This window comes from Anoplolepis gracilipes, chromosome 6, assembly GCF_047496725.1.
Source record: "Anoplolepis gracilipes chromosome 6, ASM4749672v1, whole genome shotgun sequence".
In the NCBI taxonomy this organism is placed as follows: domain Eukaryota; kingdom Metazoa; phylum Arthropoda; class Insecta; order Hymenoptera; family Formicidae; genus Anoplolepis; species Anoplolepis gracilipes.
This window is the reverse complement of record NC_132975.1, coordinates 643,745-662,980: the sequence shown is the minus strand read 5'-3', so window position 1 is coordinate 662,980 and position 19,236 is coordinate 643,745. Positions and strand designations below refer to the sequence as shown.

General features: G+C 30.7%; 4 protein-coding genes across 5 annotated transcripts; 3 read left to right on the top strand and 1 right to left on the bottom strand.

The window, feature by feature from the left end:
- The first annotated feature begins 210 nt into the window (after positions 1-210).
- On the top strand, positions 211-1,662 carry Mrps35 (mitochondrial ribosomal protein S35). Of its 2 annotated transcripts, none has more exons than XM_072894792.1 (3): positions 211-435; positions 556-1,172; positions 1,262-1,661. In XM_072894792.1, exons 1-3 carry the CDS (start codon positions 321-323, stop codon positions 1,535-1,537), a joined length of 1,008 nt encoding a protein of 335 aa, XP_072750893.1. In that variant the 5' UTR covers positions 211-320; the 3' UTR covers positions 1,538-1,661. The 2 variants fall into 2 exon arrangements, with proteins under 2 accessions (XP_072750893.1, XP_072750894.1); XM_072894793.1 differs by having other exon boundaries at positions 318-435; positions 548-1,172; positions 1,262-1,662.
- Positions 1,663-1,801: 139 nt separating this feature from the next.
- Positions 1,802-2,858, top strand: LOC140667110 (uncharacterized). Its single transcript, XM_072894800.1, has 3 exons — positions 1,802-2,153; positions 2,241-2,424; positions 2,498-2,858. The coding sequence occupies exons 1-3, from the start codon at positions 1,897-1,899 to the stop codon at positions 2,528-2,530; spliced, it is 474 nt and encodes a 157-aa protein (XP_072750901.1). The 5' UTR covers positions 1,802-1,896; the 3' UTR covers positions 2,531-2,858.
- Positions 2,859-2,905: 47 nt separating this feature from the next.
- LOC140666899 (kinesin-like protein KIF18A) lies at positions 2,906-7,807 on the bottom strand. The gene is given in 4 exon segments (XM_072894452.1): positions 2,906-3,118; positions 4,849-7,372; positions 7,375-7,432; positions 7,787-7,807. Coding segments are annotated over 4 exon segments (2,643 nt in total). The 3' UTR covers positions 2,906-3,078.
- Positions 7,808-13,086: 5,279 nt separating this feature from the next.
- Positions 13,087-16,668, top strand: Nulp1 (Nuclear localized protein 1). The gene is made up of 8 exons (XM_072894790.1): positions 13,087-13,371; positions 13,467-13,843; positions 13,933-14,155; positions 14,387-14,640; positions 14,715-15,024; positions 15,632-15,925; positions 16,007-16,194; positions 16,395-16,668. The coding sequence occupies exons 1-8, from the start codon at positions 13,240-13,242 to the stop codon at positions 16,420-16,422; spliced, it is 1,806 nt and encodes a 601-aa protein (XP_072750891.1). The 5' UTR covers positions 13,087-13,239; the 3' UTR covers positions 16,423-16,668.
- Positions 16,669-19,236: the final 2,568 nt, after the last annotated feature.

Sequence of the window (19,236 nt, the reverse complement as noted above, 5' to 3'; positions counted from 1 at the left end):
AAAGGCACCTTTATTCAATGGGACATATCCATAAAATTAAGAGAGAGCGTAAATAAAAAGGAACTGAGACAGAAGATTTCTCTCTAATCATGATTGATTACCTACCAAGTCCGTGCATGTGCAGTTCATTTTTACGTACGCTGTATCAAAGATGCCGACATAGTTGCGCTACTGTATATCGTATATACTGCGCTTACGCCTTGTCGTGTAAACGAGCCTTTAGACTCGTCGTCAGGTTAAGTCAGATCAAGTGAATTATCTGTAGCACAGAATTGATTTTTATATAAAATTTTATTTAATTATTTTAAGTGTGCATAAAAATGTTGTTATTTAGGAGTAGATTTAAGATAAATCTTACTTCAAATTTAGTAAAACCATTGAAACCTTTCGCAACGCATTCGAATGTCTTGGAAGCGAACAGCAATGAGTTGGAACGTTAGTATCAATTATTTAAATATATTCTTTATTTTTTAATTAGCTACTACTTTTAATTGTCTTTTTAATTACCTACTCTCTAATCTGTTGGAAACACAAAGATAATATATAGTTTTTCAGAATTTCGCATACTGGAACTTTACCCACAAAAGAGAGTTATGCAGGAAAAACGAAAAACCCGAAAAATTTCCATATCACAACCAAGAATTACAGACATGCCTACCGATCAGAACTGGCCATCAGTATGGCCAAGTGCGCGAACCTTTCACCCCTCCACAGTACCTCTACCATTGCGTCAAGGATATAATGAAAAAGGTGCACCACCCAGCAAATATGCTAATGCAGAGCTGATGAAAATACCAAACTTCTTGCATTTAACACCACCAGCAATTCAGAGGCATTGCGAAGCATTGAAACAATTTTGCACAAAATGGCCTAATAATTTGGAAAATGAAGTAAAATGTAGAAAACATTTTCCCATCGAGATTATTACATCTGACTACTGTTATTCTTCACCCACAATTAGAGATCCGCTTGCTAGGATTGTGAATCTGCAAGTAAAACTATCCTCGCTTTGTTTAGACACTCATGCCAAAGATAAGTTATCAAGATTATTGGGAAATAAATACAATCTAGAAACAGATATAATAACAATTACAACCGATAAGTGTCCAACTAAAAAGCAAAATTTAGAATATGCTTTGTATCTTCTTACAGCAGTGTATCACGAATCTTGGGTAAATTATATTAACAACAATCAAAAATAAATACAAATAAATATACAGTTTTTTCATTTATTGAATTCTCGACTATTTTTATATTGCAGAGAACAGAATCATGGGAAACTGAGAAATCTATTGCAGATATGGAATATTTTAATTGGGACACTAGTCAGAGTCATACAAATCTAGTAACTCTGTATACATGGCCAACACTACCAGTTGATTACGATTATGAGACTATCCCGCACGCGATGGAATATAAAATTGCCGTCTCAGATCTTACAAACAATGGTGAAGATCAATATTCGATTAATAAATACAAAGAAGCCGTCAAAAATCTGTTAAATCTTAAATGTGATAATAAAGTGACATTAAACTAGAGTAATAAAGCGAATTGAATTCATCGTTTTATTAGCAGTTAGCGGTACCATCGTTCCTATGATTTCTATAAACGAGATGTCCTATTTTAAAAATCAACTTGCCGTGCACAATTTTACGCTTATTTTATGCTCAAGGCATGCATATATAATAGTATAATGATATGCATATATAATAGTATGATGATTGGAATTATATTATCTGTAATTGTATTCGAATTTATCATAATTTAAGTTACTTCAACAATTGGAGCGCGTACAGAGACTCGGAATAAGACCGTTATTTTTTACATATATATAACTCGTCTGTCATCGTTAAGATATCTTATTGTTGAAATGTGAGGTAAACAGGCATAAAAAAAATGCTGAAAATTTCGTTGTTGCTCGGTGTATTTGACACGATTCTTTGTGAAATTCATACAAGATTGGAGACAATTGCAAGCCAAACACCATCTTGCAAATATCCACCCTTATGTTACTTATCGGAGACATACAAGTCGGAATCAAAGAACATGTTTTTACCTTACCCAAATTCTCAAAATTATGGCAGACAACAGTCGAATCTTCAACGTAGTTACTATAGTGGATTCGACTCATCTACGTTACCAGCTTATTACTCGTAGGTATTTTTTAAATATACATATAATTATATTAATTTTTGTTACAATCATGTATCGATAACAATAATATTACATGTATATTTTAGGGCTTTCGATCCCATAAGTGTGTTAGCATCATTAGCTTTTTTGGCATTTCTATTGCAATCATTTGCTTCACTCTTTGATCGTTCGAGATCAATTTTGCCAACGATAATCAGTGGTCGACAATCAACTACAGACTTGTCTATTCCAGAAATTTCGAAACATGTGTCACATGCCTTGCAAGAATATGTAAGTATTTCAAATTGAATACACAAGATACAAATAATAAAGCAGTAAAATATTATGATGCATTTATTTTCAGGAAAATCTCAATGAAGATTTAGAGAAAAAGTAATTGATAAAAGCAACTTTTTGCCATTTATATGTAATTTTACACAATTTATGTCGTTACTTATTGTAAAATTAGTTATTTCTTAGCAAATTTCATAATTTTTTTTTCTTAAAAGTAGTCGACACTTTGCAGACAATAGAAACTCCATTTCAGGTAAAAATCTATTTTAATTCAATCTATAACTTCTTAAAAATATAATTACATCATGCACAAATACATAATGTATAATTAAAGTATAGTTAAAGTTATACAAAAGTTTTCTTTTTAATTTATTGTATTACTATATTTATATATTTTTTTTCTTTTCAAGTTAAAAAACATGGAATGACATTAAAAAATAATTTTATTATATAATTAACTTTAAACATATAGTCAAAAAATCTATTCAAGAAAAAAGTGACAATATCCAGTTTTACATATAATTTAATCTTGATAAATGTTTGTTAAATTACTATTATTTTGTTAAAATAACTATTTATATAGTACAATATTCATAAGTCTACTATTTTCCCAATATAACATTAAAAACATAGACAGCTCATTTTAATTTGCTACCATGGAACTCTAGTAGATGGTAGAGCTGGAGTAGGTCTGTAATAAAAAGTTTTATTTATTAAAATATTATTCAAATATTATTGAAATATTATTATATTAAAATAGTTATTAAAATAATATACACAAGATTTCCTAAAACTACTGAATGTTTTTTTTAATAATAAATTCTCTAGTCCAAACAATTTGGAGGCAATTTTTCCTCAACGAAAAAATGCCAAGAGAGGTCATCATTTTTTATCATATATTTTTATAACTATAATAAATAAGTCTTAAAATTGTATTAAAGTAAACTTTATCTGAAATTAATTGAAATATGTAGTTTTGTTAATTTTTTAACTCTTTCTACAATGTTTAGTTTTGCAAAAACTTTTCTTTTTTAATTGTTTATAACTCGAAATCGAAAATTATTAATGTCAGCATTTTCATTGAGGATAATTTTCAAGTTGATCAGAGAATCTGTTATTAAAAGAATATTTGATTTTGAAACATTTTATGTATACATATATATGTATTTATAAGTGTGTGCATGTGCCTATGTGTGTTTAGTCTATAAGAGAATAATTAAGATATGCAGATTTATTTATTGCTTAGAATTAAATGTAAAATCAAATAATGTTACTAGTAACTGAAAAGAAAAATTTACCGCTGTCTGCATAATTACTTAATTCGTCCAGCAGGTCAAATAAGTGAAAAAATTGTTAGTGTTAATGTTTACAAGAATCCTAAAGTTATTTGTATTGCTGACCAAAATCTAATCTCACACAATAATATATTTACTTAATATAAGTTTTGCTATTTATACATATAAAATAAGATGGGAAAAAATTTTTTTAATACTTTTAAAATAAATATATTTTTACTAGACTTTCAAATTCATTTATAAAAGTTCACAAATATTCATTCATGTAATTCTTAAATGAGAATCTATCTTATCTTATATGTAAACTGCAAAAGTATATATACAAATATATAAATATATATATAAATTGTTAAAGTAGTAGAAATTTTGCATAAATTTAGTTCTCAGTTTAGAAAGAGTTTTATTCCAAAATATATATCAGGCAAAATCTTTCAAAAAAAAATAAAAATGAAAAATAAAAAAATTATATTATCTAATTATAAAGTTCACATTCAAAAATTTCTTTCAATTTCTTCCAAATTTCTTCCTTATTTATATAATTTTTATAACTATAATTTATATATTTTCTATTTAATTTTTATTTGATAAAACTTGAAAAGATATTTTTATTTTATTTAAATGATCCAAAGATTAAAAGCATTACTTTGAAATACATGGAAATTATATAAAAAAGTAAATTCAATTTTTTTAAGTAATTTATCTTTAAAAATAAATATAAATAAATTTCAATTTTAAATCGAAATTACCTTATATTTTGATGATATATGTATTTGGAACATTTATCTATTTTAGAAATACATAAAAAATTCTTAACTCTGAAATACCTTACTAAACACATGGAACTAGCATAATTCAAAGTTTTTGCTTATAATTTGGAATTTAAGGCTTTGATTTTTAAGTTTCCTTTTTTTTTCAATTGATATTCCAGACATTAAGAAAAGAGAATACATCGCTGAAAAATGTCTAATACTCCAGCTATTTTTACAAAAAGAAGAAAAAGTCTAAAGATTTTTTTAAATGTAGCTGGATTAGCATAACCCAAGGTGGTGCTGCGTTTATTATATACGTATATATTATTATATAAAGATATTAACTTTTAACATTATAAATTTTCTCTATTATTTACCTCTTTCCAATAGTAGATTTATGATATGGATGTGTTGTCATAAGACCGCGCCTCTCTTTATTACGTATCATCTTAAGCATCACATTCGTTCTTTCTTCGGCATTATTGTGTCGAGATGGAAGTGGTGTAAGATTAGTTGTACTATTCTTTAGCTTATTTAGAATGGCAATACTCTTGGCGCTCATTTGAGTAGGTTTCTGCTTATTCTCCTTATCTATTCGACCATTATTCTGTATATTTTTATTATTCATTAATAACTTTTTCATCTGCTTCAGGGGTGTGCTGCTGTTTTCGCTATTTTTATCAGATAGTACACGTTTCCTTGGTATTATTTTTACAATAGTTTTTTCACGTGGAATGTCTTGCACAAATTTATTATTCGGCACATTATTTTTATGACTATTCACGTCATTCTCTTCACTTAAATTAAAAATATCGATATCGTTACTTTCACTTGCAGTAGTGTCGAAAGTAGAATTCAAAATATTGTTGATGGTGTTGCGATTGTCGCATTCCTCAACAATTTTTTCCGATTTTATCGAAAACGCTGGCATAGAATTATTTAATGGATCCATTCTGATTGTACTTAAACAAGTAAATACATTGAAATTTTCTTCATTGCTTATTGTGTCCGAATCAGACCATTTAATATTTCGGAAACCTTCAAGTAATTTTATCAATTCTTTAAATTCTAGTTGCATTTTATCAGTCATTGTTCCATAACCTTTTACTATATTATAATAATTTTGCAATGTATTACTCATTATTTTCATTATAGTGTTAATCGATTGCCTCTCACATTGCAGGAGACTGCAAAATTTCTTTATGTGTTGCTGCATATTGGGAATCCAACATTTCTCAATGTCGGAAACTTGTAAAGATAGTTTAATCTGTAGATTCTCATCAAAAGGTTTAATTTTTAGTTGAGTAGTTATTTCTTGTATTTCTGTCTCAACTGAACATAATTTCTGCCATGTTGCTTGCATTTGTGCTTTAAGGGAATCTCTTTGTCTTTGGAAGTAGTGTAAAGATTTGTTAATACGAGACTTTCCACTTGCATTTTGTTCTTCCACTGACAAACCATTGGCAGCTGTTGTTAAATTATGTAGTCTTTCATCCGCATCTTTCTTATAAAGTATCCTGCAGGCTAAAATCTTATCAGAACTTTCCAAAGTCAACACTTTTTCAATCAAATCCTTCTTCATTTCATATAATTTTGTAAGCTTGCAATACGTTTCTAACATCAATTTATTTGGTTTATTTGCCAGCAATTGTTTTCCGCTCTCAAAAGTTGCTAATCTCGATTTCAAAATATCTATTTCCTTCTTCTGTTCTTCCACTATCTTGATGTAACCAGCAATATGCATTTCGCAAGATACGTTCTTTTTGGCATACGATTTGATTTTCTTTGCACGATTTGCATATCTTAAAGTATTATATGTATCTTCATAAGTAAGGCTAGAGGGACCAATATTGGCTATCATAACAGTATGGCAATTACCACCAAGTGAATCTTTCAGTAGTCTCGTGAGTTTAGAATCTCTATATGGAATATGTTTTATACCATCTGCTAGATTATTTATACAATTCCCAAGGGCCAGTAAAGATTTATTAATGTTAGCGCCTTCCTTAAACCTTACACCTTTACAACCAGTAACCGAAGCTCTTTCAGATCCTGCTAAATCGATCATAGATAGCTTGACTCGCTGCACTTGACTATCCAGCTTATTAATTATCTTGATATACACTTGAAAAACTGCGTGACTTCTACTACTTTCTTTATTTGCATCTGTTGGATGTTGAGTACGGTTCTTATTACCCTCTGCCAATAGTAATAGTAATTCCTCAGCATTTTGGATAGCGATTGGTTCTAAACCAGCAACTACAACTCCGCATCTACCATCTTCTCTCAAGTGTAATTGGCCTGACTTATGCAACAAGTCTTGTACATTCTCATTATATATTTCCAAGTAGGATACACCTAAGTGAAATTCGCGATGATTACTTTGTTTCTCGATCTCGGAGAAGAGTTCTGCTACAGTACGATATGTAATACCAAGATCTTCTTCATTGCCCAGCATAGTATGAGTTTTACCAGCACCAGTGGCGCCATACGCAAACACAGAGCAATTGTAGCCATCAAGAAGACTAGTAATCAAGCCCTTGGTGCTTCCTTCAAACACATTAGTATTAGTAGATGTTGAACTAAAAATTCTGTCAAAAATGAACTGTAACTGTTTGTTCTGCTTCTTCAGCATGTCCCTACTTTTTTGAGCTACATTGTGAAAGAAAAAAGGCGTCTCCTGCTCTTTTGGATCAAAAATCAACATCTTATCGTCAACAACTTCAACTACAATTCTGCTATTATCCTGCAGCTCATGTTCATTTTGTGGGCGAACTCTCACAATTACTTTGATGGATATCTCAGAGGTATCCTCTGTTTGTATGATTGTGGTGTCACTTGTGTTCGACTTGGCTGATTTGCCACTTGATAACTGCCTTTTTCCTATTACTTTCATAGCTTAGGTAAAAATGCTTCACTGAGATCCTTCTTGTTAAAAACTATTGATTTTATGCTTGTAGGCTACGAAATATTAAGTTTTTATTAATCCTTATAAGTCACACATTTTTGTTGCTCTGTTTTAGGTCATATATAGATCGCTACGTCTTGTTAGTTTTAGCAGTCCCAAATGCTTGAAAAAACCTATAAAATTTTATATATTCCTTAATATCTGTAAGAAATTATGTATAATAAAAGTTAAAAAATAAATTTTAAACACTTTCTTTATTATTTAAGGTCTTCAGAATATATTAAAATATTGAGAGTAAAATAATCCATATGTGACCTTTAAAAGTTAAATAAGATACACTTATTATTTCGGCAAAATAATAAAAAAACAGAATTAAAAACATATTTACTCAGAATTAAATATGCTACATAATCATTTTCATCAATCATCACATAATGATACGGTTATGTATAACAAACTGTTATTGCAACTTCGAAAACGTTTCGTTGATTCCAACAACAAATTCCTCTTATCCGTGAACAGTCTATTCGAAAAAGTTTTATTGCGAAAAGAAATCGTCATCAAAACTGACGCTTATCAATAATAAGTACTCAACACTCAACATCGAGCAAAACATGCGAAAAACCGTTGGCGTTTATATGTTCAGTTTTGAATTTTAAACTGTTTTAAGGGTCTACCGGACCGACGAGAAAATTCCAGCGTCACCAACATTAAAAAATGAATTCTTATTCAATGTATTGGTGTATGTCTGTGTACGTACAATATTATTACATTTCAAGAGAGACAAAGACGACATTATTGTCTTTCATTCTCTCTTCTTAGCAAGCGGTGCTACCAACATCGATTCGTTAGCTGTATTTTAGGTACAGATAGCCATATTCTAATTTTTCGTTTTCAGCTTCGAAAAAGTTATATTTCTTTATGAATTTTTTTAAATATATTCTTTATAAAAATTAGAAGCTTCGTAAAGAGCCGGATTTTACAATTTGATTCTTAAAAATTTATAATAAATTTAATTCGAATTCAAGAAGCAGCTACACCTGATCCGCGGGTAGCAGCACATTTTTGGAAATTTTATTTCGACCTTTTTTCCAAAAAATCGCTCTTTATGAACCTGCAGACAATGTTGCTGATTAAAAATATCATAATTTTATTGCGATTTTCTCTAAATTTTAGCTGTAATACGACAAAAACGAATCCGTAGTTCGCAGCCGGCCGATAGGAATCTCCACAGTGCCTCTGGTAGACCCTTAAGAAAGCTCCGTAAAGTTAGCCGAACCACTTTGATTTTTTTATAATTAAAATTAACTAATCATTTGGTCATCGTTTGTTCATGATTGGTCATCCAATTAAAATGTTTAGTCATTTATCGTTTTTTTTTAATTAAATAATTAAAATTTCGAACTAAAGTTAGCCGAACATTTTTATTTTTCGTCCAATCAAGTTAAACAAGAGCTTATTTGATGCAGAATCGTAATATATGTAAATAATTATATAAAAATATAATTATAATTCGCTATTCTGTTTTACGAAAAATGTGTTAAAATGAAAGCATTTCTGTATGCAAGTCCTACTCCATTTTGTTCTTGATTTATAATGTCTTCAAATTGTATATTCTCATACAACTCCTCTTCGATTACTTCCTCCAGATTATGTTGAATAGATATATTATGTAAAACTGCAGTGGCACAAATAATTGCCACCGATGTGCTCAACTTTGTTCTTAAACCATAATGCAGACATGAAAATCGACGTTTCCAAACTCCAAACAGTTGTTCAACGATAACTCGTATTTGTTTATGTGCAATATTATACCGAACTTCTGCATCTGTCTCAGGTCTTAAAACAGACATCAGCAAATAACTGCGGCATGCATATCCACTATCACCAAGTAAAATTCCGTTTAGGTGTCCCAACTCGAAACGACAGTGCAAACCGCTTCTATCAAATATTACAGCATCATGAGTTGAACCTGGATATCTAACAACTATATCGAGAATTTCTCGTTGAGGAGCAGCTACAGCCTATAAAACAAATATATCATAAAAATTAACTTCATATAAACTTCATGATTATTTAGCAAAATAAAACCGTTGAAAAAACCTGTACATACCTGTTTTAAAGAAAACCATCCTTTTCGATTTCGGAATATCTCTCCATTATTTCCTCCAGGATTCGCAATACGTATATGGGTGCAATCGATACATCCTATTATAGATGGAAAGTTGGCCATTTCATAAAATTGATTTTTATTCCTTCGACGTTTTTCTTCGGTGGAAAAATTAATATATACACTTAAGTGTGACGCTAAAATTCTGGAAACTCGTGCAACAATTCTCGATACTGATGCTTGACTGTATCCTCGTAAATCTCCATTAACAATCTGCAATTAAAACAGCATATAAATAAAATAAAAATAAATTATCTATTTTAATTTATATATATATATATCATAGTGTCGGAACAAAATTTACAAACCTGAAAGCTACTCGTTGCATAAAAACGCAGTGTTATTAAGAGCTGTATTAATGGAGAAATCGGCAGTCCTCGATTATTGAACCGTCTTAACTTATCATTCACTAAAGGTAATAGGATCTCGATTATGGCTCCTTTGTTGAATCTGTATCTTTTTCGAAAAGGAACATCTTCGAAAAATTCTATGAGATTTTCCCAATCACGAATATATCTTTTCGCAAGTCGCAACAAAATCCGATCCTCTACATTTTCATCTTCAAATCCTTCGTCAGAATCGTTAAAAAATTCATTGTCCATCATGCACGTTTAATGTGAATGCGTAACATCACAAATAATAACAAATTGAAATGTGACAGCTAATTTGAAAAGGTTATGTTTGCGCATCATCCGCTAAAAAAGGTTAAAATCTCCTCCTTAAGGAAGCTCGTGACCTTCCTTGAAATAAGGGAGCTAATAAAGTTCCTTGTTTGGTCAAGGAAGGTTTATGAAACGTCGAATGAGAAATAAGGAATCCTTATTCCTCAAGGAAGGACTATGAATACAGGTATTAGTACATAAAATTCGAGGACACTTTATGGGCATTTTCCAGTAAAGACACAGACGACACAGTGTAACACAGTGTCCATTAGTGTAAGTGAGACACAACGAATGTTCTCCCTCACACTAATAGACACTGTGTCGTCTGTGTCGCTTGCTGGAAAACGCCCTATATAAGCAAAATCTAGGGAGTTAGCAGTCTAGTATTATATTGAAGTCTGTGGTATACAGTCTCGCAAACTAAAATCACTAATCTAATGACTTTACTCGCAAATTAAAAACTAGAGAATATGATACAGTCGGACTTCAGCTTCGTAAAGTTAGCCGAACTACTTTGATTTTTTTATAATTAAAATTAACTAATCGTTTGGAAATCGTGTGGAGATGATCGGAAGTCTAATTAAAACGTTTGGAGGTTCATCTTTTTTTTTAATTAAGTAATTAAAATTTTGATATAAAGTTTGCCAAACATTTTTATTTTTCGTCCAATCGACTTAAACAACAGTTTATTCGATGCAGAATCGTTAGGTGGTCACGAATAAATTCTTTACAATGTTTGGAAGTTCAGTTTATCCGAAAAATGAAAAAATCATGTGCGGTAAAATTCTAAATTTTTTTAAGGCTCATTCACACTTTGGCAGAAAAACAGAAAGCAGACAGCAAAAGCCAATCAAAACTCGCATTGGCAATTGAGTAAAGAATTTCTAATGTTTTTATATGATAATATGATTGCGATCCAGGAGACACGTCAGATGTTTCAAAACATTTGATTGATCAATCAAAATAAATTGAGTAAAGATTTCTTTAGCCTGATTGGTTAATGCAGTACTTTTTAAAGCATCTGTAGCAATTTTTCGACTACGGCTTAAGGCCAGTCTACAATGGCAGTAAGCGATACAGAGTAACAACTGACGAATTAAAAGCCGGGAGTAACGAAATGGACAAATCCTATTTCATACTCCTTATTTCTTACTCCTTACTCTGCACCGCTTACTGCCATTATAGACCGGCCTTTATGGGTACGTTCGGGGCGACACTATTCGTGCAATTTAGTACTATCGACTGTTCACAGAGATAGGTAGTAGTGCTAACAAACGCAATCGTGACGTCATTAATGATGGTGTGTGACGTCATAATTCTACGCTACCAATGCTATTCCTTCCGAGGTAGTGTGTCGATAGCGTTTGCGTTGGTAGTGCGATAGCGAGTTCCCCGAACGCACCAGTAGTGTTCAGCATAACCAATTATTATAACTGACCGGCATAATACGTAATAAAGAAAAATTCAGCAATATATATACATCAATATTTAGATAAATATGACAATATTGACAATATTTATAAAATATTTACAAGATATTTATAATAATTATTTAAATATTTTATAAATATTTATATCAAAATATAACTTTTTTTCTTTCAAAAAGAAAAATCATTAATATTAGTAAATCATACCTAAAATGTGAAATAGTATTGTATTTAGTTAGGTTTAAAATTGGTAATATGCTACGCTATTGCTGTTCATAGAGCTTGCTACCGCTATTACGCTATTGGCTTCGCGAACATTTTTGGTAGCGTTTGCGTTGGTAGTGTGATAGCGAGTTCCCCGAACGCACCCTATATGTCATGCACACACTCTTGCATAACGCATAATGGGTCATCTACAATGGCCGTAGAATGTAAGATCGCAAGCAAATTGACCAATAGTCAAGCATTTTCGAAAATGCTGGGTGGACCATAAACTGGACACGGATCAATTTAACACACGTGCCTACGTGCGTGCGTATGTGTGTGCTGATTCCCTGATTGTCAAGAGTAAGAACATACGAGTAACATGATCTATCATCAAAGAATTCCGAAATTTTGTCGGAAATGATTCGCGAGCTTGCTTATCTTTTCGAATCGTTTATGACTTGCCGAACGCATTATAAGAGCAAAATATAACAGAGAGTAAGCTAGATGAGCTTTATCAAAGAGTTCCGAAATTTCTCTTACATACAATGGGAATTTTTTTTCATCTATATATAATTCGCAATTGAGTATATGTGCGTTAATATTTAATAAAATAAAAATTAAAATTAAAGGTCAAATATAATTTTTGAACATATATATATATTAATTTATTATAAAACGTATACGTAGTATTTCTCTCGGATAAAAATAACTATAGAACAAATTAAATTAATTATAAAAAAAATTAAAAATTAATTAAATGACTGATTTAGGTGATAATAATAATAAAACATTTTATTAAAAAAACAGATTTAATAAATAAAGGTACATCCCAGGTAGCACTGTTCGTTTTATAAACGTTTTCTAAACGTATCTAATACGAAAAGATACGTTTAGAAAACGTTATGAAACGTTTATTAAACGAACATGTGCTACTTGGGATGTTATATATAACATATATAGGGGTCAGGTTAATTTTTTATTTATTTATTTATTTATAATATCATGAAATTCTGTCCTTTCCGAATTACACGAACGCTACACGTAAAAGGTGAAACCTCTTACTTGTCGCCGAACGAGACACTCATTATTAGTAAGACAAAGCCAGAGCGATGGATTTTTTATCCTTGTCTGACTCATCTATTTACTTTATCTTAGGAACGTAGTTACTGCATTGGCCACTATTACAGTATGGCGCTGAAATCAGTGAGAATTGCCGGTCTCATCTTTATATAGGCCTTTAGCTATCTATTTATTAATCTGTGTTACAAGTATCTCGCGAATTAACATTCTCGTGATTGTGATGAAAAAAATACTGGCGATATTTTCAATATTTCGAAGAATCAATTATATTTGCATTTTTTAACGCTATTCTTCATATTCTCGAATAAATTAAAATGTCCACGCGATATATGAAAAAAATTTATGGTAGCAATGTAATTCTTGAAAAAGATAACGACATTGTAAGTGATACAGAAATTTCGGTGACCAATGATACTAAGTCCAAGACTTTCAACGTCTTTGATGTGGTATGTATACAGATGAATGTATTATATTGTCGTCAGTATTTATATAATTTCTCTTCTTCGAATGATGATGATGATGATAAAACTTGTATGTGCAGTTAAATCAATATTCTGACACTGATGAACAAGATACCAACGACAAGCAAGATAAGGATTTGATCACAAATTGCAATACAAGTTGCAATGATATGAAATGTAGTAAAAAGAAAAAAAAGCGTAAGAAATTGGATAATGAAAAAACTAAGAATCAACAACATGATATGGAATGTGATGAAGATGAGATTGAGCGAAGCATATGGGAAGTAAACAAATTACTTGGAGAGCCACTGCCAAGTTGTAGTAATCAAGTTTTAGAGCCACAGTGGGTTAATCAAAAATCTAAAGAAGATATACTGACCATACAACATAAACACTTGAATCCATATAACGAATTAAAGAGAATCTTTGGTAGCAAAACTGTACAAGCTGAGCGAAGGTATATACCTATAATTATATATATTTTTTTTTACATGTGCATATGTATAATTTCTAAATTATTAAGTAAAGAAATTATTATTCTTGTAGCAAAAGAAGAAGTAGAGGCCATTTTGGACACTTGAAAAAGACCTGGTTGGTTTATTCACGAGATAATTGGCCACCAATTGGTAAATCTGGATTAACAATGTCCTTAGATTATTCTATAGAGAGGAATGTACAATATTTTGTATATGAACACAGTACTTCTTACAAACAAATACAACTTAAATTTTTGCAAGCTGTTGAAAGCTTAAATCCAGAGAATATAATTGTAAGTGAATGTATAGTATAATGAGAATTAGATTAGAGAAGGGAAAGAGAGAGAGAGACAGAGAAAAAGAGTCATTATATATTTTTAATTATTTTTTATTTATTAAATATAGTATATACTGTGAAGAATTACAAAAAAATATTTTTTATATATTAATACAGATATCCACAGTACATATATATATACACACACATATGCATGTAAATGTTAATATAGATTATTATATTTCAGAGCATAATAAACATACATTCTTACCATGTAGACGCTCTCCTACAGTTAGCTGAACTATGCAAATTGAGTGAGGATTTACCAATGGCAGCAGAATTTATAGAACGAGCTCTGTATTGTTTAGAATGTGCATTTCATCCATCTTTCAATGTAACAACTGCACAGTGTAGATTAGATTATAGGAAACAACAGAATCGTGCCCTTTTTATAACACTTTTTAAACATCTTGGATTTGTTGGTGGACGAGCTTGCTACAGGTAAACATCATAACATTAAATTTAAGAGAAGCTTAGAGTGGAAAAATAAATAAAATTTATATTAAAAATTTTAGAACAAGCTTGGAATTTTGTAAATTACTTTTATCATTGGATCCTGAAGGAGATCCATTAGCAGTCGTCTTAGCCATTGATTTCTATGCCTTAAGAGCTAAGGAATATGAATGGTTCATAGAATTTTGTAATCTGTGGGAAAGTTCCAGAAATCTAACTCAATTACCAAATATAGCTTACAGCTTGGCATTGACTCATTTTCGTTTGAGAAATAAGGATAATGCTGATATGCTTCTTCAAAATGCTCTTATCATGTTTCCAGGTGTATTGATACCTTTACTTGAGAAATGTAGTATACAAACAGAGCCCAAGGTATTATAGATTTTAAAAAATTTGATTAGAGATTATATATTTCTTAAGGCTCCTGAGTACTCGCCGCGGAACTTCGATGTCGACGGTGGCGACATATAGTTCTGTCTCTTTCTCTCTTTTGGGAAATATGTCAGAAGCGAGAAATGACAGCCCAATTTATGTTGCGACCTACGTCGTAATTATTTGCTTTTTGCTAGTGTTGTGATGTGCAACGTATTTATGAAACTTGTGAAAATGGACGGCTGCCAAGCTGTGTAAGGAATAAACTGTGTAAAGTAACATTTTCCTCCTTTCGACAGCTGTCAAATCGCGTGTTTTTCCGTATTTCAAGCGTTCATTTCGGACTCAATTTACAGTTATTTATCAATTGTCAGCAGAAAGGATTACCAGCCGTCCATTTTTACAAGTGTTCTGAAAAGATTGATAGTATTATTTCGTTGAAATATGTTTTTATTTACATGTCGCAACATAAATTAGGGTGTCATTTCTCGCTATTTCTCGCTTATGACGTCACGATTTCAATATGACCGCGGCGACTACTCAGGAGCCTTAAAAATCCAAAATAACATAAATGTGTGAGTTAAAAAATAAATACTTCATTTATTAGGTAATGAATCATGACTTCTTTAACTCTCAAGCTCAAGCTAGTACATCATCAGCTCTAGAGAAGCTACAGAATTTGTACATAATGCGTAGTTTTCATCTTTGGAAAGAGACAGATATCTTACCATGGTTAGAAGAATGTGTGCATGCTGTGCTAAATCGAATTAAGTCTAAAGATGATTATGTCAAGTATTGTCAAGTAAAGCGTAGCAAACGTTATCAAGGAAGGTTACCAAAAAACATTTTAAGACACATTATATTAGCAGATATGAAGGAGATCATAGTTAATGTCCAGGAGGTAATGTTCCATATTATGCAAAATATTGTGAAATATTAATATAAAGTTATTTTATTAAAGCTTATATATGATTCACTACAGATACAGAATGAGGGTCCAGTGTTGTCACATGATCCATTACCACCAATAGACAGCATTGATATTTATAAAAGACCTGCAGCAAATGACAGAATAGCTCAAAACAGTTCGAATTTTCTTTCTCTCTTTTTTTCTTCATTATTCACGGACGTTGACGGCGCGACTGCTGCTTTAAATGGTTTAAATATATTGTAAGTACATACATAAAAAAAGTAAAAAATAATAAAGAATAAAATTGTAATATTTTTATTATTTCATGTTATAGTTATCTATTTTCTTACAATTAACCTTTATAGACTCAATTTTCACCATACTATATTAAACAAATTTGCGGCAGATATGATTAAAAAATGTTAGATTAATATTATTTATAAATATATTGTTTGTTTAGCGAAGAAAATGATGACCATGCACAATAACTTTTCCTTTTGTGTGTCAACTTCATAATGGTAAGAAAATACACAAAATGTGCAGTTTCAAATAATATATAAAACAAGTTTTAAATAATATATACAAAAAAGAATACAAGTACTTGATAACATGAATAACTCGATAAAAAGAAAAGTTTGGAATTATTGGATTTTTTAAATGTATGTATAAAGAAATATAATTTTTTTTTCTTTTGAATAAAATTGGTTATTATTTGTAATTCATTATGATGCAGACATTAAAGAAGTAATCATTGTTATATTATCACAATATGTACAAAATATAATATCACAAATTTATTAAATTTGTGTTTTTAAGATTTGTGCAAATAATATAGCAAAAAACTATATATATACATATATATATATTGCAATAAATAAAATACATAGTAAATTCTGTGTGCATTTTATGTGAACTGTATACATGTATATACCATATACATTTATAAATGATCATTATATTAAATATAAAAGAAAATATGCATAAACATTTTTCATTTCTATAATATAGTATCATATTCTCAATAGTTATATAATATCACATTAAGACTTCTGAGTAGTCGCCGCGGTCATATTGAAATCGTGACGTCATAAGCGAGAAATAGCGAGAAATGACACCCTAATTTATGTTGCGACTGACATGTAAATAAAAACATATTTCAACGAAATAATACTATCAATCTCTTCAAAACACTTGTAAAAATAGACGGCTGGTAATCCTTTCTGCTGACAATTGATAAATAACTAAATTGAGTCCGAAATGAATCCTTGAAATACGGAAAAACGCGATTTGACAGCTGTCGAAAGGAGAGGAAAATGTTACTTTACACAGTTTATTCCTTACACAGCTTGGCAGCCGTCCATTTTCACAAGTTTCATAAATACGTTGCACATCACAACACTAGCAAAAAGCAAATAATTACGACGTAGGTCGCAACATAAATTGGGCTGTCATTTCTCGCTTCTGACATATTTCCCAAAAGAGAGAAAGAGACAGAACTATATGTCGCCACCGTCGACATCGAAGTTCCGCGGCGAGTACTCAGGAGCCTTAAGGGAATGCCGTACTGTCCTACCTTACCGATAAAACGCTAATATTTTTTAAACTCACCGATATCTTTGTTAATTAAAATGATTGATAAATCCTTTTCTACGATTGAAGTATTTTTAATAACAATGCGTGATAGCTATATTTCAAATAAAAAATCAAACATTTACAATTTTGTTATGACTTTCTTGCGTCAAATCACAAGAATATTTATCTGATGTAAAAGTTCTGCAGCTTATTCATGCAGCAATTGTAGCTGGCTCGATAGGGATAACATAAGAGAGTATTAGTGAGCTTTTAGAAATGAGTTCGAAAGTCTAATAAAAAAGATAAATGTAGTTGAACTTTTCGTGTATGTCACTCCGGGATCCCTTTATGTGTGCGTGAAATCAAGGCAAGAGAGATCCCCTTAAGGGGATCCCGGAGTGACAGGCGAACTCCGACGGATTTGCGCCCTCTTCTTAGTGGAACTAAAATTGTCGATAATACCGATCGATTATTCTATCGCTCTGTCTCTCTCTCTTGCTTTGATCTCACGCACACATAAGAGGATCCCGGTGTGACATACACGAAAAGTTCAACTACATTTATCTTTTTTATTAGACTTTCGAACTCATTTCTAAAAGCTCACTAATACTCTCTTATGTTATCCCTATCGAGCCAGCTACAATTGCTGCATGAATAAGCTGCAGAACTTTTACATCAGATAAATATTCTTGTGATTTGACGCAAGAAAGTCATAACAAAATTGTAAATGTTTGATTTTTTATTTGAAATATAGCTATCACGCATTGTTATTAAAAATACTTCAATCGTAGAAAAGGATTTATCAATCATTTTAATTAACAAAGATATCGGTGAGTTTAAAAAATATTAGCGTTTTATCGGTAAGGTAAGACAGTACGGCATCCCCTTAAGTATCAAGTATCAATAGATTTAATATGTTGTATAATAAATAAATATATAAAATCGCTCTCTTGGTCTTAAAATTAAAATGAGAGGCTTTACAGAGCAAAAATATTATCAAAAAATCAAAGTACAGTATTAATAACAAAAATGAATAGATGTATTACAAATTTATATATTTATACAATCTAAATAAAAACAAATAAAGGCGAACGTTTCGGACCCATTTTTGGGCTTTCTTTAGCGCAAGGAAGTGTTGTATAACATAATGTTAAAATTAAATAATAATATAAGTTTGAGTCATGATACAAAGATAGCTGTTAAATTTAATTTGACATAAACCGAATAAGGATAATATAAAATAAAAAATAAAAAATCGGAATTTTATAAAATCGATAGAAAAATACTTCGTAGTTTATAAGCTAGAAAGTATATTGAGAATAATGATTTATAATTATCAATTCCAATTCAATCCTGGACTTAAATTTATGATTTATAGGCAGATGATAGTTAAGTTGCATATATGTAGTCAGAGTCACTATGCTGTATAAAAGCTTTACTTAAAAGTTAGGTTTAAAAAAAATTCAAGAGACCTCATTAGTTAAGGGTCGACCTCTGTAAAGTTAGCTGGTCAATTTTCACTTTTCTAATTTTTTTCTTTACCAATCGTTTATTGGTCGTTTGTTGGTGAATATTGGTGCGATTTTGATGTTTGTTGGCTGTTAATTTAATTGTTATTAACAAAATAAATATCAACGTGAATTTAGCCAGTTCAATTAAGGCTCCTGGTCCCGGAGCTGAGAACTCTGAGTTGACGACATAGCTGCGATAGGAATAAGAACCCTGTCATT